Raw genomic sequence first — 23919 nt, 5'->3', positions numbered from 1 at the left:
GCTCCTGCTTCACTCTCCGCCCATCCCATAGACTTCATTTTATAGTCAGACGGATACCGCTGTCTGCCCAAAGAATTAAAATGACAATTCTTTGGGCATACGGCTGAATCTACCTGCACATAAAATGGAGCCTATGGGACCGGTGGAACTTTAGGTAGGAGTGCGGGAGGGGGGTGGGGGGTGTTGGGCGAGCAACGGAATCCGCAGCAAGTTGTCCATGTGATTTTTCCATCTAAGTTATCCCTATTACACATTAGATTGGAAGGGTCTGATTGTAGGGAACCCCATCAATCCTGAGAATGGGAACATGATGACCTGCAGGATACATGGTTAGAAATCCTATTACATGGAGCAACGGTCAGCAGACTGACGTTATCATTCAAAAAATTTTCAGCATGTTGAAAGATTAGCCAACATCCTACATGGCTGATCATTACCTTTGAACAGGAGCTATTACACCAACCGATTATTCGGCCGATAATTGCTTGGTACCTTTAAGTGATGCTATCAGAAAAGTGCCATGGCAATAAGGACTTAGGGACCCACCGCTATGACGTGAACCAACATCACCATGGTATTATAATACACTACAATAGGAACTCAGATAATTACTATTATAATTACTTCTATGTTAAGACACATCATTAGAAACGTAATTAAAGTTTAATGACTGTAATAAAACCTGAATATTGACTTTAGGTATTGCATTGTCAAAGTCTGCTCTGGGAATATGTTCTTCTGCTTTCAGTCGAGCTGGTTCTACACTATGACCACGGTTTATGAAATCTATCTATCTATCTATCTATCTATCTATCTATCTATCTATCGTACATACTTAAAGGGGTAGTGCGGCGCTCAGAAATTATTCACAGATTAACACACATTACAAAGTTATACAACTTTGTAATGTATGTTATGTCTGTGAATCGCCCCGTTCCCCGTGTCCCCCCACCCCCACCCGTGTACCCGGAAGTGTGGTGCATTATACATTACCTGATCCGTGTCGAGGGCCGTCCGCCATCTTGTTTCAAACATCATCTTCGGATGGACGGCCGAGTCGCTGCAGCCTGTCCCCCCTCCGCCGCGTCACAACTGTGCGCAGCTGCGATTGGCTGAGCACAGTTATGCTCAGCCAATTGCGGCTGAGCATCGTATGACGCTGCAGAGGGCGGCCGGCATTCGGAACAGTCAAAGCTGTTCGCCGTCTGCCCGAAGAAGACGTCGCTGAATGAAGATCGAAGACTGGTGTCGGCACGTGACAGGTGAGTATAGCGCACCACACTTCCGGGTACACGGGTGGGGGTGGTGGGACACGGGGAAGGGGGCCATTCACAGACATAACATACATTACAAAGTTGTATAACTTTGTAATGTGTGTTAGTCTGTGAATAATTTTTTATCGCCGCACTACCCCTTTAATATAGACACATACAGTGATTTCTACAATTCTCAAATTTCAGAAATTATGTATGTATGTATAAATAAAGTGAAGTCTGTGAACGGCAAGAATGGTCAGTGCAGCTGCTTTTTCCATTATGCACATTAACATTAATGTATAGTGTCCTACTGACCTGCTTAGAACAAAGTTTAGATATATTATTGCCATAATGGGCCAGAATAGCATTCCTGGGCCACAGATGTATTAAGCTTCAGGGATTTAGGGTGGCCATAAACCTTATACTAAAGTAGGTGGCGACCTTGATACTTTCCACTAACAGATTATATACTGTATAGAGAGAGAAGGTTGGGCGGGCTGGATTTACGCCACCCTACCCTTTTGTTCTCATTGGGTTAAACCGGCATGTCCATGAGAAAATGGGAAGAGAGAATCGTTGGCCGAGCAAATGTTCAACTGCCAGTTATTGAAAGTATATGGAAGAAATAAGGCCAGAACAAGGACAGGACGTCTTATAGATCACATCTAATTCTGTAAACTCTTCTGGTTCTATAAACCATTTCTTACGTAACACAGAATACTTTATACATTATTTGGACTATATCACTGTAAATTGGTCTAGAAATGTATACTGTTCAGTACAGGAGAACACAATTTGCTGTACTGTAAGTGATCTGAAGGATTATAAGGGTCTTTGGACAGTTTTAAAGCTGCTTTCTGTAATGTTTTAGAACATCTATTGGGCCCATAGAGATAATTTGCTACCACTAGGTGGTCTACAATAGCTGACAATATCATAGCATGAAAACATCTATTAATTGATTCCTATTGCGTCGCTGTGTAGTCTAGCCCACAGATGCTCGTGTATACATGTTGTCAGATATTCTCTCTATAATGCAAAAAACATTGCTAAAAAACAGCAAAATAAATATTTTCATATTACCTGGCAAGAATGAAGTCTAAATCTCAAAATAGCTTTGAAAGTACAGAAGAATTTTTACCTGTGTCAGATGACAATTATTGGATATGTGGAAGAAGACACTGAGTAAGGCTGATCTGATATAGTGGAATATACTATACTGTCCATTATTTTCTGTTTCTTCTAAAATTATGTATCTGTGTCCAGGCAATGCAGTTGGCTAAGCCATTGCTATGTAGTGTCGAATCTGGCTTCAACCTCCGGATCTTTAGGGGATATTATTATGTCTAGACCCACAGAATGATACCCTTGTACTATGGCTTGCCAATTTAATCTTATTTCTGAGTGGTTTATGGCTAACATTAGGAGCATCTGGTAAATATGGCATAACCCTTCAGAGCTATAATCATTTAGGCATGGTAGCTTCACCACAGGTGTATGCCACCATAGACTCTTGTTCGCTATCTGCGGCATATCACTGGGACACCCCCCCCTCCTCCCACGATTGGGACTCTTAAGGTCCTATTACATGTCCTGATCAATATTGTAATATTGTAATATTGTCAGCTTCAGAGTTGCCTGTCTGACCTAATAGGCTGCTGAGCCAATCACTGGCCAGGACTGCCAGTGATTGGCTGAGTGGCCTATAAGCTGAGACAGGCCACTCTGAAGCTGCAGGGTGCGGGACTGGGGAATAAGCAGCACAGGAGAACACCGGGAACAGGAACAGGTAATGTAAACTGTTTGTTCAGTCTTCAGCCATGCATTGCTAGTACATGTATCGATGCATGGTCGGCGACCCATAATTTTAGGTCTGGGCCTAATGAAATGATCAGTCGTCTCTATTACATGGAGCGATAATCGGGCGAATCGGGCCGAATTAGCCGATTATTGCTCTGTGGAATAGGGTCCTTACTCGACTAGAAGATCACGCAAGTGTTTCACCATTTATTGTCTATGAAAGTGCCTGAGATATCTGTATTGTGGATAGTGAGTAAGTGTCTATAGTGACAAAACCACTTTGAGAGAACAAAAAGCCCAATTCAAGTTGAATTTATAGATTTAGGCCATGGGTGGCAATAACCATAATCCCTAAAAAACAAACAATGAAAAGAAAAATACTAAAGGCTCATGCTGCCTTTTCCTCTATTATCTATAGTAGCAGAGAAAATGGTCAGAAAGCTAGATGGGGGTATGGCAACGTGAACAAGCACAGTTTAAATCTCTGTATTGGACCCCTTTGACTTCTTATGTCAAAGTCTTGTTTTAATGCATTGAGTATACTGTACACAGTTAAAAGGCACCACAGTACTTAGTGAACATTTTGAAAGTCTGATCCTTTGCTTGGAAATACTTCTATAGAAGCTTGAAATACATTTGTTTTGCGGTCAGAAATGATAGCGAGCAATGCTTACAATATAGAGATATGCTTCCCCTTAACTTAAGCTTTTCCAAAGACTCTAACCATTCAAGCATTTGGCAGACTCCCACTTAGTTTAATCCCCCCAGGCACCTTATGCTCAGTCAGATATCTAGGCTGAACTCCTAAAAATGTTTATCGAAAGCAAACCATATTTTAAAATGGAATTTTGATTACACACACTCCACCAAAATAGCAAAAAAAAAAAGGGGGGGGGGGCTTGCGTAAGCTAGTTTTCTGTACTGTCAGGGAATATAGTTCAATTAGGTGCTTGGTTTTCTTCAACAAAAACATAAATACTATCAAAACATTTTGCAGATCTACATCTAAATTAGTTTAAAATGGCAACAAAACTATAAACTCCTTCACGGAAGAGGATTTTCCTTTTCATGGCTTAAAGCTTGAGGGATTCATCATTCAAAGGTAAGGATCACCATTGAATAATGTCATCATCAAAGTCCACACTCTGTTACCCACCACAACCACCTGAATGGTTTAATATTCCTCTTATACATAGCCTTTTTCCTTACTAACTCAGATATCTTTGTAACTTTGCACATAGCAGGCCATAGTAAAATTTTGATGACAAGGATTTTGAGTAAAAAACAAATAAACAAACAAACAAAAAAGGTCCAGAGGGCTCAGCGGAGCACTGCCCCTCCTTTGTTTTGAAACAGTGGGAGTCACAAGTCATCTACCACGTTAATGGAAGTGAACTGCTCGTTTTGGAGCCATCCAGGCTAACCAATACAGTCTTAATAACTGAGGTTGTATGAACACGGAGTAATTCTCGCTGAAAAGTCCGTGCGGAATCCAACGCTCCCTCTCCGGTATTCTCATTTGAAGTTCCGACCGTCAAATGGGCTGCATTATATGCTCGGGTGGATTCAGTTGTCCGCCCAAAGAAATGACAATGTAAATTCTTTGGGCGGACAGTGGAATCCGTCCAAACATAGAATAGAGTCTCTGGAGCCGATGGAGAGGGAAGCCGGAGCACCCAGGACAAGCGACGGATTCCACATGAAATTTTCAGTGAGAATTACTCCATGTATATATACCAAACAATAGCAAAATTTACTGATTAACTATATGCCTAAAAATATTAAATATATGGACTTTATCTCTTAATCTCCTACTTTTATTTAATCCTATTTATCCCGACAACTAAAAAATATAAAATGAATCTCTGCATCCTCCTACTCCTCACTAATCAGCATCTGATTGGGAGTAAAGATGAGCAAAGCAGCTGGAAATTTGTTTCACAAGCTTCAAAATTTTTGGTCAAACTTGTTAAGTTTTGCAAATCGAATCTTAACAAATTTAATTTAGAAACAGCCAATACTATAGTAGCTACAATACTGGGACTATTACAAAAGGGCAGAAGTGTCAAAAATCAGAAAATCACAATCATCCAATTTCCGCCATTCCTTTTCTCTCTGTCCCTATATCCCTCTCTTAGTCTCTCCCTGCTCTGCTGTAACTGCTTGCTGCCATCCTGTTCTCTCCTCCACACACAGCCGACTGGCCACCTCTGTTACCGAACTCCTTATATAGAGGGGGAGGTGCTGACATCACACAGGGGCCTGCAGCTGATTGGATAGGCACTATAGATTATGGTAATCACTTTCTACTGCCCAGTGACGCACCAGACAGCATGTGCTGCCATTTCGTTTTTCTACAAATTTCCTTAACAAATAGGCGGGAATTCGCTTTACTGAACAAAGTGAATTAACAACACGATTTGCAGCTAATCTTGATTCGCCAGATTCGCTTCGCTCATCTCTAATTGGGAAACTACTGGCTGCAGCAGGAGCCTCCCACTCCCTGGTTCACACTTCTCCCCATTGGTTAAGCCCCACCCTCAACCCTTCTTGGAACAGGTCGACAGGTGAGTTCTACAAGGCTGTTTCAGGGTAATGCAGAAAATCCTATAGGCTGACAAACATATAATAGATAACTCTCTTTTAACTGTTACCATTTGTTTCTATTTTTAGCCTTCCTTTAAAACTCATTGATGTTCTTTGGAAATAGAAATCAATACCCATGTGCTGAATTCTTATTGAATTCCTTCTTCAGGTTTTTGATCAGGACATAGACAAAGGCAGGAAAGAAGAATAAATAAGGTATCTCCATGACATTAAATGCCACCACTGCTATAAAATCACCATACTTTATAGATTTTATGTGAGGTTGAAATACTATTACCGCAGTCTAGGGAACCCAGAGAAGCGCCCGTTATTGACAATATGGAATATTGTGATGGAGAATCTACATTTTTATAGAAAAGGTGATTGAGCGGTATAACTATATTCTTAGATGCTGTTGCTTTAAGCATTTTCAATTGATTTTAATAAAATACATTTTTATATTACAGTACATAGAGTCATCAGTTTCAGTGTTTTGCCACATTAAAATACATCACTATTATAAATGGCATATGGCTGCTGTGGGCCCTCTTACATATTCTCCATTCGGGTCTCAAGAGCTTACTCCATAGGCTGTACTATGAAGACACAACCACGCAGTGAAGAGGCACTCACCACCCACCCTATTAGCACTTTCTGTTAAAAACACCTGTCAACCATAGTTTATGCCCACAGCATCAATGCCTTTTGGTAGACATCACTAAGTCTAGTTTATTGTGGAAATTAAAGATCATAAAATCTATATATTAAAAAAAAAAAAAACATTAAACCCTATATAATGTATATAGTAATGTACGCTGCATATACTAGACTGCATTGCTGAAAAAAGTATTTTAGAAATGGTCTACCTCTCTTACCTCGATGCATAGTGCTACCATCTCAGATATATTACAGAGTCTGAGCCTGGCATTTTCTGTTGGCACTTCTATTGAGAAAATTATTTCTGGACTGTTGCAGCCAGCAAGTGAAGAAAAGACTGGGATTGGCACTGTAACACTCTGACCAGAAGGTTTCTGGCTCTGTTCCATAATACGCTCCATGTGACATTGTGCTGGTCACTTTCAGGAACACTATAAATATCCCTGTCATTTCTACAGAACGATCACTGTATTTATTCCTGAAAACCAGGGTAGATGACAATAACATAGTACTTATAATAAACAAGCGTCCAAGATTTCGGAAGCAACACCAGGGGCAGGGGGTTGAATATTGATTTCTCTTCAATGGTCCTACATTTATTGTCAAATAATAGTAGAGATTGACCCTAACATTTCTCAGGGGATGATCGAATTCAGAGCATTATGCTAAATGCAGTTACAGATGGTGTAAAATTAATTTACCTAACATAAAAGGTAATACATTGGGCTGTACATTTTACATAGCTCTTACCCAACACTCTTTCAGATATCCCGACTATGCCCCAATAAATGATTTTAGGGAATAAAGGCATGTTGAGTAGCAATTGTCTGACCCTTTTTTCCCCAGGAAATAAGCCACTGCCAGAGTAGTGATAGTCGATAGTAAATATCAGGCATGAATGGAGTGTGTGCTAATACAACCAGTATCTGCACAGTTCTATAGTAAGAGGAATAAGCAAGAAATAAAAATTCTAATCAATTCTAATAAAGATAAAAATTCTATGAACTGTTTATCAGGCTCCAGCAAACACATTGCATGTCAACACAACCAGGGTCACTGTAATGATCTTTGATTGACCCTAAACAATAAATGTCATGGGCAACATCATATGTACCACTCTCCGCATCATTTAACTCCCATAGACCTATGTAAGAGTATGTCATCTGATGTGATATGATGGCCCAAAAGTTGCAAATCCATCATTGCTCTGTTTAATATCTGTATTTTTTAATAGCCCCAATAATACCTATATTTCTATATACCGATAATGTTGCTGAAAGCCTGCTGTGATTTTAGATTCTATGGCTCAGTATAGTGATTCTCTAGACCAGTATACATCCACATCTATCATTTTCTTTCCCAATAACATGCAATAGCAAACAAGCAAGTGAAACAATAAAAAAAAGATTGAGGGAAAATTAAAACATCCAGATTAATTGAAATCTACTACAAAGATTAGCTACAAAGCGGCAAGGTAAATATTAGCTCATTTGATGCTTCTATGGAATTAGCATACATCACATATTGTGGAATAAAAGCTCATTGTTTCAGTATTATAATGTATTACAGTGTGTCATCTGCTTCCTCCCTGTGCTGCTGCTCCTACACTAAAATGTGAGCCCGTCAGCAGATATACGGAGCCTATTTTAAAAGCGCTGTTTGCATTGTATGTAAATGGCATAATCGAAGAAAGGATTTGAGAAAGATTTAATAGATCAGCATAGTGCACTGCTGACGTTTGGCCGTTCTTTCCATATTGTGTCATTCCTTTCTCCGACAAGCTTAATAAGAAATGCTCAAGCAATCCCAGTTGACTTATTTTCAAAGTAATTTATCGTGTCTAGACTGTATGAATACCTAAAAATATTTACACATGAAAAATTCAGGTCATACATTTCGAAGCGAATGTGCTGTTTGTGTTATGTCTCTAAAACCAAATATAATGCACTTAGAAATGTACTAGGGGTCTCGTGATGTGCGGGTCATTAAAATAGGCGGTACAGAAAGGAGGAGCTATTCCTGGTATTCCAACCAGATGCTGCCAAAGATTAGGCACAAATAGCAATTTCCTGATAGTTCTGTATTGTAACTACTTTTTCTGATGATTAGTGTCAGGAAGTCCTGGGGTCCGGGAAGATGACAGTCCTTTGTCTAGACCCGCAACCCCTGTCCCTACCTGCTTGCCCCCCTAGGCTAACACCTAGGGCAGCAACTGGGCGACAGTCCCTAACCTAACTAGGGATACGGGGAAGAGACAGAACACACAGACAGGTATATACAAAACAGGTCAGGAAGTCCGAGTCGGCAACAGGAGGTAACGTCAAAATCCAAATCGGCAAGCAAAGGGTTAACAGAGTCCGGTCCAAGGTCGAGCACAGGAGGTATCGCAGTACAAAAGGATAAGGCAGAGGCAAAGTCTAAGTCCGAGTCGGAATTCAAAACAGAATACAGGAAACACAGTAACGCTGGTGTAGTGGAGACCAAACATACACTGGCAACTTCAGATAGAACTGGCCAGACTAAATGCTGCCAGAACTCCCGCCCCAGCCCTTGATAGGAGCAAGGAGTCTGACAGCTGTGATGCAGACCAATAGCAGCCAGGGAGCCCTCCCTGTGCTCTGAATGGGGCAAGCCCCAGGAGCAAGGCAACACCTGAAAGCTTAACCCCACAAGCACCAGAAAGGAATCAGGAGAAACATGAAGCTGGGTGTCGGCTCCCTGGAAGCACAGAAGAAGTGTGTGAATCAAGTCAGAGACATTGGGCGTCGGCTGGTCCTTCCAGCCGAATTCACACACAATGATCGAATTCTAACAATTAGGTACAGATGAAAAGAAAAAAAAAAAAAAAGGAACCAGTTGTTTGAATAAGTCTTTTCATGCCATTTAGCTATTCCATTTAAAGGGGTACTCCACTCAATAAAATGTAACCCTGTCCAATCCCCACACTGCCATACCATAAGAGTGTTAATAAACAGATATATTCATAGATACAGTATTTTGTTTACAGTGTTAAACAGAAGCAGATTAAGCCTTTCTCCTCCTTTTGAATAATAATTTCAATTCAGCCTCCAGTTCCCGCACCGCTGATGACACGCACACACGTGTAGCCAGGAAGAGCGGCTCACAAGCATTGACAGAAATAAGCTTCACTGCTCAGCGCACATGCACCACTCTTCCTGGCTACGACAGTTTATTGAGTTTAGGATGCAGGATGTTCGAGTCCTCCGGGGCACTGGAACTGGAGGCCGTTGTCAGACCGTTTTTTTTATCCAATCCATCCAATAAAAACGGCCATAAATTTGATGGTGTGTGAACATAGCCTAAAACAGACTGATTTTTCATGTTTACAGATGCCTTAGTTGGAAGAACCTGTTACAAATATGTACAATATAAAGCTGAAATGTAACATTCGACATAATACAGATGGTCTACAAATATAGGAACAGGCTCAGTTTCTACAAAGGTGTAAACAAAAAAAAAAAGGATATTCTGCAGATTGCAATGATGTGGTTATTCCTCCATTTATTCCCTAAATATTACTAAAATAGTCAAAATGTATGTCTTACGGGAGTTTTCTGCATTTGAAAACATCACGATAAAAGCCGAGTTGTTCGGTTTTGCTATCAGATGTGCATTACTGCTTTTTGCGCTGCTATAATAATGAGTCCATTATTTATTTATTGATTTTATCGCTGAAAACAAAAAGGTCACAAGAAACAGTTTCCTTGGGATATCAAAGCAAAGAAACAATGTAACCAGTATGTTTCAGATAAGGAATTGCTCACTGTTCCCCAGGCTTCATTACAAGGCGAAAGCAGAGAAGAAAAAGCTAGGAGATAAGCATATGTAGAACGGAAAAAAATACTGGGAAGCCAAGGAAACAACAAGGATAGTAAGCAAGGTTTCTGAACTATTCGAGCTACTTGGCCCAGCTGTTCAAAGGCTTCAACATATGTTTTATTTTATTTCTGGCTGGCAACATTGCAGTTATGTTTTATAGTACAGTGTGCCTGTATATATAGGGTGATCAGTTATCTAGTTATTTTCTTTATTTTTACTATATAAAGAGTGGCATAACTATAGCAGTGACAAAGGTTGTAGCTGCCCATAAATCAGAGGGCACGCAGAGGCTCCCATCACCTTAACCCCTTCCCGCATATAGACATACCGGCACGTCCAAATCTGCACACCGTTCCAGCAGATATACGTACTGGTGGATGACACGGGGAAAGCCACCACAACTGCTGAGATCAGGGCCGAGCCGGATCTCGGCGGTTAAACCTATAGGTGCTGCGATCAGTGCGATCACAGCACTTATAGTGCTGCAAGAAGGGAGAATCCTCCCTTTGTCCCCCATCGAGTGAGATCGCACAGCCCGATGGAGCTGTGAAGTCAGGGGGCTTCCCCTGTGTCAGGCTCAGCCTAAGGCTATGTTCACACAATGTGAACATCCGGCCGTTCCGTGACCCCGGCCGGGTCTGCAGTGACCGCAGAAAATTTGCTAATTTTGTCATTTTTGCATGAAAAAATTGCATTTTTTACAAAAAAGGTTTTTTGCATATTGGCCAGAACTTACCACTAACCTAAAGTACAATATATAACAAAACAAAAAAAAATCTCAGAATCAGAAAAAAAAGTTATAGCATCACATAGCTACAACCGCATAAAGTGAGGCAGGTTGGATTTTAAAAAATGGGCTCTGGTCCTGAAGGCCACAATCAGTCCAGTCCTGAAGGGGTTAAAGGTAGGGATGGTCCGAACCCGCCGAGGTTCGGGTTTGGCTGAACCCGAACGCTTGGCATCGGATTACCGCTGTCTGACCGCTCCGTGCAGCGGGCGGATCCAGCGGGAGGACCGTCTGGAAGACTGGGATAAAGCCTATGGCTATGGCTGTATCCCAGTTTTCCAGGCGTTTCTTCCCGCTGGATCCGCCCGCTGCACGGAGCGGGCAGACAGCAGTAATCATTGCGGATGGTTCGGGTTCGTACGAACTCGGTTCGGACCATCCCTAGTTAAAGGGAATCTGTCACTAAGACAATACTATCTAATCTATCACCGTCATTTTATAGAGCAGGAAGAACTGAGCAAATTGATATACAATTGTTACAATCCCTGCTCATTCTATATTAAAGAGTCCAGTGGGCGGTGTCACTCAATGGACTGGACTCTTTAACATGGAAACAACAGAGATTTAAATCAATAATTAAAAAGTTCTATTAAATATTTTCCCGTAAAGCTATATATCAATCAGATCAGCTCCTTCTGCTCTACGACATGATGCCAATAGCTTAGGTAGCATTTTTATGGTGACAGTTTTCCTTTAAGGTTGTCCTCTTATGAATGAACGGACATTGTTAATATGTTATAATATTGAATGTAAAGCTGTGGTCAGTTTGTCTATGGCTGTAACCTAAATGTTTAGATGTAACAGAACTATGTATCAGGCACATTTGGGGTCCAATACACGCCACTAATTTACAGTTCTGAAACTGTTCTTTTTAATCAAATTTTCAATGCAATACTTATGTTATCCTATGGGAAGCAGTGTGTTTGCTGAAAATGTCATATATGTATACAGCACTAGCATATTCCATAGCACCATACAGAACATGCTATTAATCTCAATTCTCATATAAAATGTGGTTTGCTCCATCAGATTACATATGGAAAACATTTTTTCTCAGCCATTGGTGAGACAATTTTGTGAGTGCGGATATGGGAGAAACCCCTATGCATTCAACAGGTATAATACAGATGCACCACTGTAAAGAAGAACAACAGAACAAAACTAATATCCTGCAGAAATTCTGCAGCGATTAGCACCTGATAATATATCTGTTATATGTTTGTATGCATGAGGCAATGCTCATGCTAGTCAATGTCCATTCATGCATTATTCTAAACATGGTTCATTCTTTTGACATGACCATGATTGGTTAATATATATAGTTAATATATGCCATATGCATCCGGCCCCCAATTATTACAATGCGTCCGCCACTGAACGCTGTTTCAACAGATTTCTACATTAGCTCCAAGTTCAAAGACTTCATAATACAGTGAAGATTGATATTAAGGACATTAATTACAGGAGCAGATTCACAATAAAATGCCTTCCATGTAGAAAGTGATTGAACTGTAATTAGGGCTACATGTGGTTTAATGGCTCTTTACCATCTCATTCATTAGTTTATTACGAAAAAAAAAAAAGGTTACAAATATACCAGATTACTTTTGATGTATTATTCAATTATGGTAGTCAACGTAATAATAGATGAGAAGCCTGTCAACAGACTTGAATCTTGGGGCCCATTATTCTTCTATTGCTTAATGGGTGAGGACAATACAATATACAGAAAATTTAGAAATCCGGAAGACTAGACTGGCAAGGATGAATGTGTAATGAAGGACATGATGATTGGTTTTAGGGTTGGCTTAAAGAGACTCCCCAGGGGAACATAAATGCAGATAAACTAAGGTGTCTGGTGGAGATAAGGGAATCGGCTCATCACAAATCAATTTAGCTTTAAATTGTCAAAAAATAAAAAATCTGACTCGGTTAAGGCCGTATTACACATTGCATTTTGCCGAATAAAAGAGTGCCAATTTGCTAGATCGGCACTTACTTACAGACCCTATTACATGGCTTGACTATCGTGCAGCAAGGGCTGTATATATATATATATATATATATATATATATATATATATATATATATACTGGTTCATGTTTCCCGGTATCCTTCTAGCTTCTGCCCTCTGCCCACTCCCTACAGCCACCTTTGGAACTTCTGAGCCAGTCTCTGAAGTAAAAGGCCACTTAGACAATCACTTGCCAAGACAGGACAGCACCGCAGCCAGTGATTGGTTGAGCTGTCACCTGTCACTGCAGAGAGCGGCTTAAAAGTTCCAGTTTTGGGTGTGGGCAGAGGGCAGAAGCTAGAAAAACACAGGTGTGAGTGTGTATATAGTTTATTATTTTTTTTTACACATTCATCCCTATTACACATAGTGATTGGTTGAAAGACAATGATCAGCCGATGATCGTGTCTTCGACTGATCTTTGTCTTTATTACATGGAATGCGTTAATCTGCCTAATCGGCCTGATTGGGCAGATTATCTCTCTGTGTAATAAGGCATTTAAGTGGCTATGTATAAAGATCCTCCCTGTCCATTTTCTCTATGGGGGCCCCTATTATGAGCCAGATTAGGCGGCCATTGTCACTGTGGTGCATCTGGCATATATCTTATGATAATAACTCTGTTGTCACCAGATTGAACTCTTCCCAATTAAGGCTTCTCATTCTTTGCCAGTTTACAAAATCCAGTTTTATGATGACCAACTAAAGGGGCGCTCCCCGTGCCATCCTCCCCATGCCCGGAGGAGACATCGCTTGTTTGCTCCTCTCCCTTGCCTTGTGTTATAGGGCAGTGTTTCTCAACCTGCGGTACGCGTACCCCAGGAGGTACGCGCCGCAGGCTGAGGGGGTACGCCGGGAGGTGGGGGGAGAAAATATTTTGGGTGCCGGGACACTGCTATCACCCAGCAATGTCCCGGCACCTATCCCTGCCGCTTGTCTCACATCCTTCCCCCAGCAGCAACCTTACCAGCTTTCTGTGGGGTACAGGACATGGTGAGGCTGCTGGGGGAAGGATGAAGTCCGAGGTCACAAACCAGCAGCCTCTCAACTCACTGTCTCTGAGGCCCTGCTGGTCCGGACCGGCCGCCTGCGTGGACAACAGCCTGCCGCCGCATCTCCTCTCCGCCGGGTCACCTCAGGCAGCCTGTTCGGGATTCGTCCCCAGGCAGCCTCACGCTCTTCCCCCGCGGCTCCCGGATCGGGTTGCAGCGTCCAGCCGGGGGCTCCAGGAGGATATGCGGCAGCCTGGGGACGAATCCCCCCATCATCACCTCTCTCCCCCCTCCACCTTCTCTCTACCCCCATCATCACCACTCTCCCCCCTCCACCTCCTCTCTACCCCCATCATCACCTCTCTACGCCCATCATCACCTCTGTACCCCCATCATCAGCTCTCTCCCCCCTCCACCTCCTCTCTACCCCCATCATCACCTCTGTACCCCCATCATCAGCTCTCTCCCCCCTCCACCTCCTCTCTACCCCCATCATCACCTCTGTACCCCCATCATCAGCTCTCTCCCCCCTCCACCTCCTCTCTACCCCCATCATCACCTCTCTACGCCCATCATCACCTCTGTACCCCATCATCAGCCCTCTCCCCCCTCCACCTCCTCTCTACCCCCATCATCACCTCTGTACCCCCATCATCACCTCTCTCCCCCCTCCACCTCCTCTCTACCCCATCATCACCTCTCTCCCCCCTCCACCTCCTCTCTACCCCCATCATCACCTCTCTACGCCCATCATCACCTCTGTACCCCCATCATCAGCTCTCTCCCCACTCCACCTCCTCTCTACCCCCATCATCACCTCTCTACGCCCATCATCACCTCTGTACCCCCATCATCAGCTCTCTCCCCCCTCCACCTCCTCTCTACCCCCATCATCACCTCTCTACGCCCATCATCACCTCTGTACCCCCATCATCAGCTCTCTCCCCCCTCCACCTCCTCTCTACCCCCATCATCACCTCTCTACGCCCATCATCACCTCTGTACCCCCATCATCAGCTCTCTCCCCCCTCCACCTCCTCTCTACCCCCATCATCACCTCTCTACGCCCATCATCACCTCTGTACCCCCATCATCAGCTCTCTCCCCCCTCCACCTCCTCTCTACCCCCATCATCACCTCTCTACGCCCATCATCACCTCTGTACCCCCATCATCAGCTCTCTCCCCCCTCCACCTCCTCTCTACCCCCATCATCACCTCTCTACGCCCATCATCACCTCTGTACCCCCATCATCAGCTCTCTCCCCCCTCCACCTCCTCTCTACCCCCATCATCACCTCTGTACCCCCATCATCAGCTCTCTCCCCCCTCCACCTCCTCTCTACCCCCATCATCACCTCTCTACGCCCATCATCACCTCTGTACCCCCATCATCAGCCCTCTCCCCCCTCCACCTCCTCTCTACCCCCATCACCTCTGTACCCCCATCATCACCTCTCTCCCCCCTCCACCTCCTCTTTACCCCATCATCACCTCTCTCCCCCTCCACCTCCTCTCTACCCCCATCATCACCTCTCTCCCCCCTCCACCTCCTCTCTACCCCCATCATCACCTCTCTCCCCCCTCCACCTCCTCTGTACCACCATCATCACCTCTCTCCCCCCTCCACCTCCTCTGTACCACCATCATCACCTCTCTCCCCCCTCCACCTCCTCTGTACCCCCATCATCACCTCTCTCCCCCCTCCTACTCCTCTCTACCCCCATCATCACCTCTCTCCCCCCTCCACCTCCTCTGTACCCCGATCATCACCTCTCTCCCCCCTCCACCTCCTCTCTACCCCCATCATCACCTCTCTACGCCCATCAGCACCTCTGTACCCCCATCATCAGCTCTCTCCCCCCTCCACCTCCTCTCTACCCCCATCATCACCTCTCTACGCCCATCATCACCTCTGTACCCCCATCATCAGCTCTCTCCCCCCTCCACCTCCTCTCTACCCCCATCATCGCCTCTGTACCCCCATCATCAGCTCTCTCCCCCCTCCACCTCCTCTCTACCCCCATTATCACCTCTCTACGCCCATCATCACCTCTGTACCCCCATCATCAGCCCCCTCCCCCCTCCACCTCCTCTCTACCCCCATCACCTCTGTACCCCCATCATCACCTCTCTCCCCCCTCCACCTCCTCTCTACCCCATCATCACCTCTCTCCCCCCTCCACCTCCTCTCTACCCCCATCATCACCTCTCTCCCCCCTCCACCTCCTCTCTACCCCCATCATCACCTCTCTCCCCCCTCCACCTCCTCTCTACCCCCATCATCACCTCTCTCCCCCCTCCACCTCCTCTCTACCCCCATCATCACCTCTCTCCCCCCTCCACCTCCTCTGTACCACCATCATCACCTCTCTCCCCCCTCCACCTCCTCTGTACCCCCATCATCACCTCTCTCCCCCCTCCACCTCCTCTCTACCCCCATCATCACCTCTCTCCCCCCTCCACCTCCTCTGTACCCCGATCATCACCTCTCTCCCCCCTCCACCTCCTCTCTACCCCCATCATCACCTCTCTACGCCCATCATCACCTCTGTACCCCCATCATCAGCTCTCTCCCCCCTCCACCTCCTCTCTACCCCCATCATCACCTCTGTACCCCCATCATCAGCTCTCTCCCCCCTCCACCTCCTCTCCACCCCCATCATCACCTCTCCACGCCCATCATCACCTCTGTACCCCCATCATCAGCTCTCTCCCCCCTCCACCTCCTCTCTACCCCCATCATCACCTCTCTACGCCCATCATCACCTCTGTACCCCCTCCACCTCCTGTCTACCCCCATCATCACCTCTCTCCCCCCTCCACCTCCTCTCTACCCCCATCATCACCTCTCTACGCCCATCATCACCTCTCTCCCCCCTCCACCTCCTCTCTCCCCCTCCACCTCCTCTCTCCCCCTCCACCTCCTCTCTACCCCCATCATCACCTCTCTACGTAAAAAGTGAAAGTCCACAGCTCCAAGTAAAATGTAAAGTCTTTATTAAAAATCCTCTTAAAATCCAAACATAACAATAGAAAACACTCCGACGCGTTTCAGGACACTGGTCCCTTCATCATGGCAAATTTATACTGAATATTACAAGCTTTTATAAGAGGATATGACCAGTATGTTACAAGGGATACGCCCCCCAAAAGGGAGGAGAAAAACATCACATGATGCTAACAGGTGTGTGCTAATAGTTGACTCCTCCTCTCTACCACCATCATCTCCTCCCTACCCCCATCATCTCCTCGGTACCCCCTCCACATCCTCCCTACCCCCACCACCTCCTCTCACCCCTCATCACTCATCACCTTCTCTCACCCCCATCACCACTCTCCTCCTTTCCTCCTCTCTCCCCTGTCTTCCTCTCCTTTCTTCACCTACTCTCTTCCCTGTCTTCCTCTCCCCCATCACCTCCTCTCTCCCCTGTCTTCCTCTCCCCCCTTCACCTCCTCTCTCTTCCTCTCCCTTCTTCACCTCCTCTCTCTTCCTCTCCCCTTCACCTTCTCTCTCTTCCTCTCCCTCTTCACCTCCTCTATCCTCCTCTTTCCTTCTTTTCCCCCTCAGACCTTACTCTCCCCTTAATCTCCATGTGGCTCAGAGGCTGGAGAATAGAGGAAGATCCCCTCCATGGGCGGATAACGTGAGTATGAATTTTTTTTTTTTTGTTTGTTGGGGCAGGAGGGGGAGGGAGTAGAATGGTGGGCATTACTATGGGGACAGGGCAGGAGGCATTATTACTGTATGGGGGGGTCATAGAAGGAAATATTATTTTTAAATGAGGGATCCTAAATACGGGGACAACCCACACACCTACTCACTTTACAGCGCATTACACCAAACAGCGAAATTATTACTGTATGGGAGCCTATAGGTAGGAAAAAGGGAGGGAAGTTAAAGGAAAACTGTGACGCCTAAGATGTTTGGCAGGTTCTCTGGCAAGAGGTAAATTGTAGCTGCAAGAAATCATCATGGTGGTCTGGGCCAGATGGAGAGGAAAATGAAAAGTGATATATGGCTACATGGGGAGGTATCTGGCTATAGAAGGAGGTATATTAACTACATGGGGAGATGTCTGGCTGCAAGGGGGTAGGTATCTGGCTAGATGAGGGAGGTATCTGACTACATAGGGGGAGGTATCTGACTACATGGGGAGATATCTGACTACATGGGGGAGGTATCTGGCTAAATGGGGGAGGTGTCTGACTACATGGGGAGATATCTGACTACATGGGGGAGATATCTGACTACATGGGGGAGATATCTGACTACATGGGGGAGATATCTGACTACATGGGGGAGATATCTGACTACATGGGGGAGATATCTGACTACATGGGGGAGATATCTGACTACATGGGGGAGATATCTGACTACATGGGGGAGATATCTGGCTACATGGGGGAGAGGTATCTGGCTACATGGGGGAGAGGTATCTGGCTACATGGGGGAGAGGTATCTGGCTACATGGGAGAGAGGTATCTGACTACATGGGGGAGGTATCTGACTACATGGGGGAGGTATGTGACTACATGGGGAGAGGTATGTGACTACATGGGGGAGGTATCTGACTACATGGGAGGAAGTATTTGGCTACATGGGGGAGGTATCTGACTACATGGTGGGAGGTATCTGTCTACATATAAGGGGTATCTGGCTACATAGGGGAGATATCTGGCTACATGGGGAGGAGGTATCTGGCTACATGGGGAGATATCTTACTGCAAATAAGGGGTATCTGGCTACATAGGGGAGATATCTGGCTACATGGGGGGAGGTATCTGACTACATGAGGAGGTATCCGGCTACATGGGGAGATATCTTGCTACATATAAGGGGTATCTGGCTACATAGGAGAGATATCTGGCTACATAGAAGGCGGCCTCTTGACCACATGGCGGAGGTATCTGACTACATGGGGGAGATATCTGGCTACATAGAAGAAGGCCTCTTGACTACATGGGGGGAGGTATCTGGCTCCAGGGGGACATATCCATCTCTGTGGGATATATCCCACCTGCTTCTCTGGCACCCGGTTTACTGACAGCCTGCTCAGCCAATCAGTGCACAGTCCCACCGTAGCCACTGATTGGATGAGCGGGCTGTCAGTGAGCTGGGAGCCAGAGAAGCAGGTGGGAGTACAGGGAGGTAAGTATGATCTGTTAAGGGCCGGCAGCTAATTAGGTAAATAGGCAGCGGCTACATTCTCGCAGCAGATAGAAAATCCTCTGTGAGAATGCAGAGCCATAGGCCAAAACAGTACAGAGTATCGCAGTGGATTTTGCTGTGAAACATACATGTAAATCTACCCTGGGCAATGTTATTAATGGATGGCATCGTTGGGGGTACTCGGCTGGAGCATCTTGTCGCATGGGGGTACTTGGCCTGAAAAGGTTGAGAAACACTGTTATAGGGGCTTTAGAGTTTTGTCAAAACAATGAAGGACAATTTGTGGAAACAAACACCCTGATTCTCTCAGCACCACCTGCCAAGGTCTAGGCAAAATGACTTTAACTATGTCAGACAGCCATGTCTAACAGTAAACAAATCTCTCACCTACAGTAGCATCTGAGAGCCATTTTATAGGACAGTGGTGGAGGCATTTTTACGGCCTCTTGTGGCAAGACCAACAATCAGGGCACAGCTATAGTCAATTACCTATCAGCCTAAACCACAACTGCATGACAGGTTGTGTTGCAATCCAATGTCTTAATTTGAATGCACTATTCTGGTGTCGATGAGTGTATTTGGACTATACTGCTCATTGATGGTTCTGGGAACCTGTCTAAACACAACCCATCCATACTTAAGGTGGCAGAAAGTTGGCGCATAACATAATTCTAATATTGTAATTTCTTCCTGAGCAGCCATAGAGGGATGTGCCATTTACAATATGCACTTTCATGAATCAAGTCATTCACAGAACAGCACACACTCCAGGGAGTACAGAGGCCCAGATTTAGTCGGCGATGACAGTGTTATCATACATCTCTCTGTATTCATTAAATCTGTGTGTTATTTATAACCACCAACCCCGACACTTCAGGTTACTAATGCACAATTCATGTAGGTTAGGCTGAACTGACAGGCTCTTAAAGGAGCAGCTACAGTATATTTAACGTCACACCATACCAAGTTACATCTGGAAGGTAGAACTGCATGGGAAGGGGTTAACAAGCTTAGTAATGCTATGTTCAGGTGAAGTAACGATGAGCTTTGCTGTCGGTGAGTAACTCATTGTGTTATATAGGGCTGTAGGTAAATCCATTCTCCATCCATTATTACCCCAGCATACATACAATGCAACAATAATGAGTTTAATGACAAATTCAGCTAAGCTACATCTGTAACCGCAGACTTCTATAAAGCCGTTCTCCGTTATTTATAAAATTGACTTATTCTGTAAGGCCGGTATTTTTCTGAATCGCCGCCTTCAGTATACAGTATATCAATAGGTCAAGTAAGGGAATCTGATTTGCTTTGCAATATGTTAGCGGAGAGAATAGAGAAGCAATAGTTTCACAGACAATCCATCAGGAGAATACATTAATATAATCTTATACAGGCATCAATGCTTGGGAATCCATGCACGAAATGTACTCTGATGCTTATGGTGATGGCAGGCAGGCAGAGTGGCCTTACTCTTATATTATCTCCTCTCTTCCCTATGTAAAAGGTGTAGTACTTATAGTAAATATACAGTAATATTCTGTATTAATGATTGTACACTTTAGAAACATAGAAGATTGTCAGCAGAAAAAGCCCACTGGGCCCATCTAGTCGGCCTTTTTAGTAGTTCACTTTTTTTTATTATCTTAGGATAGATGTAGGTTTATCCGAGACAGATTTACATTCTGTTATTGTAGATTTACCAAGAACATCTGCTAGAAGTTTGTTCTAAGCATCTACTACTCTTTCGGATTAGGATCTGGTTGATCTCTCTTTCAGAATTAGGATCTGGTTGAGGTTCCCTAGGGTAATGAGAGTCATACACTTGTTTAGTCTGTTTGGGTGGGTTCAGACTGAGGAATTCTCGAGGAAAATGTCAGCGGAATTCCGTCAGCTGTCCGCCCGCACGGGCACGCGCTTTTCCACCGGCTCCATGGACACCATTCTATGGGCCGGCGTATTCTGTGATCCGCTGAAAGAAGTGACATGACACTTCTTTTAGCGTATAGCGGAATACGCCTGCCCATAGAATGGTGTCTATGGGGCCGTCTATGTCTGTATCCAACAGTATGTAAGATCTTTAACATCAAGACAGCACACGGTAATTCTCACCCCAAGTTTCAGTATATTCTCAGGTGAAGGAACAAAGCGTTACAATAGAAGGTTTTATGCTGTTAGCAATTTCTGTCCCTGTCTAATGACTACAAGTGTAACCCGGTTCCTACACAGAGTTTTAACAGGAGGTAAGATAATTAAGCCAAATACTAGAAGCGCCATTAGTATAAAGGTATTCCGCCGCACTTCTAATGAAACGCAGCAGAATACCGGGTAGAAATAGGGATAAATTACAGGTTGCACTAAAAGAATGTATCTAGGGCGAATGCAAAGTATTAGGTAGAAACCACCTGATACAGAGAACCTTTCACTGGTATAGAAGAGAGTATGTAAATGAATATGGATCATAAATAATAATGGGAATAACTAATGGTTTAATGGCATCTATAGTCAGTCCTTCCACCCTGTAAGCACAAGGAAATTTAATGGGTAAATAGAGGGAAAGAACATGAGACATAGAGCAAAACAACATAAGATGTAGGGGGGAAATTAAAGGGATATTCCAGCTCTGGGATATGAACTGCTATTGTGCCAGAGCCTTACCTAATAGAAATGAAAAAAAAAAAAAAAAAAAAATACATATACATATATATATATATATATATATATATATATATATATATATATATATATATATACGCACACACACAAACACAAATACACTGGTGCCTTGGATTACGAGCATAATTCGTTCCGGGGCCATGCTTGTAATACAACTCAATCAATCTTAAACCAAAGCAAATTTTCCCATACGAAATCATAGAAATGCAGACAATTGGTTCCACACCCCAAAAATAATTATTTTTTTATTCTGAATAACAGGTAAAACAAAAGAAAACAACATTTAAAAAGCTAGATATGTCATATTATAAGTTACTGTACAGTATAGCAATCAGCATGTGGTGTATAATGTATAGTAAGTGCATAAACCTGAAAAAACAGCAGCAATTTGTAGATACAGGAAGTTGTCGTAGATCCCCAAAATGCAGGAGCGTAATACAACAGTCTAGAATAGAGAAGCAGGGTTGCTTTCAGAGGTCTGTGTGGTCACATGACAGCAATGGGGAGGGCTGTGTGTTCAGCATGGACCAATCAGGAAGAGCTTTGCTGGAGGACAGTGACAGAAACTTTTATATACAGCAGTGTAAATGGCTAAGTGCAAGTGCAGGCACATTATAGCAGCAGTGTGTATAGCTGAGTGTAAGTGCGGGCACATTATAGCAGCTGCAGTGTGTATAGCTGAGGGTGAGTGCAGGCACGTTATAGCAGCAGTGTGTATAGCTGGATGTAAGTGCAGGCACTATATAGCAGGAATGGAGAGGAGCAGAGTGAAGGGTGAGTACAGTACAGCAGCACTCTCAGTCCAGGGAGAGAGGGGTTACAGCTATGAAGAGATTACCTCCACAGCTCTGTCCCCTGATGCAAGCCTCAGCCTGAAGTGCATCTGCTATGCTTTGGAATGTGAGGGAGACTTCCTGGGGCAGAGTACAATGCTGTAGACCCCGCTATGCAGACAATGAACCTCCCCCACTCCCACCAAGTACAGGGAGCTCTTAAACCAAAGCAATGCTCTTAAACCAAGTTAATATTCTGTGAGCTCTTCTTTCAAAACGCTCTCAATCCAAGTTATTCTTAAACCAAGGTACCACTGTGTGTATATATATATATTTTTTTTTTTCCCCTTCACCGTTCCATACTTTTACCAGTATATCAGTGTTACCAGCCAGATGGAGGCCGTAAGGACACATTTTTTACCTCCTTGTACCCCTATAGGTAAAATTACCATCAATGTCAGGAGCTAAACATAAAGCACAAGCAAAAATGTAATATAAACCTAACCTAAGTGATAAATGCTTCTTGGATGTTATTTGTGAATCTAACCCAAGGGTTTCATCGTTCTAGTGTATAGTAAGGAGCCCCAGCTGTGTGCACCAACTCAGTACAGCAGCACACAGAGTGCCTACCACTCCATATAACATACCCTTAAGGCATCATAATGAAATACAGATTACTGAGATAAAGACGACACATATACAGTGTAACACACTTTTTGTTGCAGTATGTCACAGGCCTTATATATTCTATACCACAGGAGCGAGATAAGAACAGAATGAGCTGTAGCTGTGAGTGACATCCTCATGAATGATCCCGGTATTCTATATCCTGTCTTCCATTGAGATTTACGGACTTTGATAATGCATTAAGTGTATAACACGTCTCATTATTTATCCGCACACAGTACAGATGTAGTACAGGTTGGCTCAGCATTTTCCTGAAGAAAGACACGTACTTTGTCCAGCACTGCAATGCATCAGCTCTAGAACGCGGGGATGCGGAAAAGTGTTCAGTCTTTATTTCATTGTTTAAAAAAAAAAATCTCTAAAGTAAAAATCTTTATTCTAGATTCAGTATTTCTTACCCATGTACTGATGTTCCTAAATAAAGCCAGACTGCTGGTGGAATCAGAATCCTCCAAGGCTGCCATCAGATCCTATCAATAGTTTACAAGCCACTGTATACTGGTCTATGGTACAATCAAAAAACTTAAATGTCTGTAGATGAACTGGCATGGTGCACATCAATTCTTCTGTACAGTTCCAAGTGTCAGTAACTTCACTAAATCTATATTTTTTTTTATTGCAATTTCTCCTTAGCATTCATTCAAACAGGTACAGAGCCTGCGATGCAAAGGACCTATAG

General features: G+C 44.0%; 1 protein-coding gene across 7 annotated transcripts in view; it reads right to left on the bottom strand.

Moving 5' to 3' along the window:
* The window catches only part of FGF13 (fibroblast growth factor 13), a 296379-nt gene that overhangs the window by 138444 nt on the left and 134016 nt on the right, over positions 1–23919 (bottom strand). The window contains exon 1 of one of the 7 annotated variants that reach the window (XM_069943099.1): positions 6518–6606. The exons of 5 other annotated variants lie outside the window; for them this stretch is intronic. In XM_069943099.1, coding sequence (XP_069799200.1) covers positions 6518–6527 — 10 coding nt within the window. In that variant the 5' untranslated portion in view covers positions 6528–6606. Of the gene's footprint in view, positions 1–6517; positions 6607–23919 lie in introns of those variants that run through there. One more of the 7 variants, XM_069943101.1, reaches the window with a different exon arrangement.

The sequence above is a fragment of the Dendropsophus ebraccatus genome, chromosome 10, assembly GCF_027789765.1.
Source record: "Dendropsophus ebraccatus isolate aDenEbr1 chromosome 10, aDenEbr1.pat, whole genome shotgun sequence".
NCBI classification, from domain to species: Eukaryota; Metazoa; Chordata; class Amphibia; order Anura; family Hylidae; genus Dendropsophus; species Dendropsophus ebraccatus.
The sequence above is the reverse complement of the archived record's forward strand: the minus strand, read 5'-3'. Positions and strand labels throughout refer to the sequence as shown.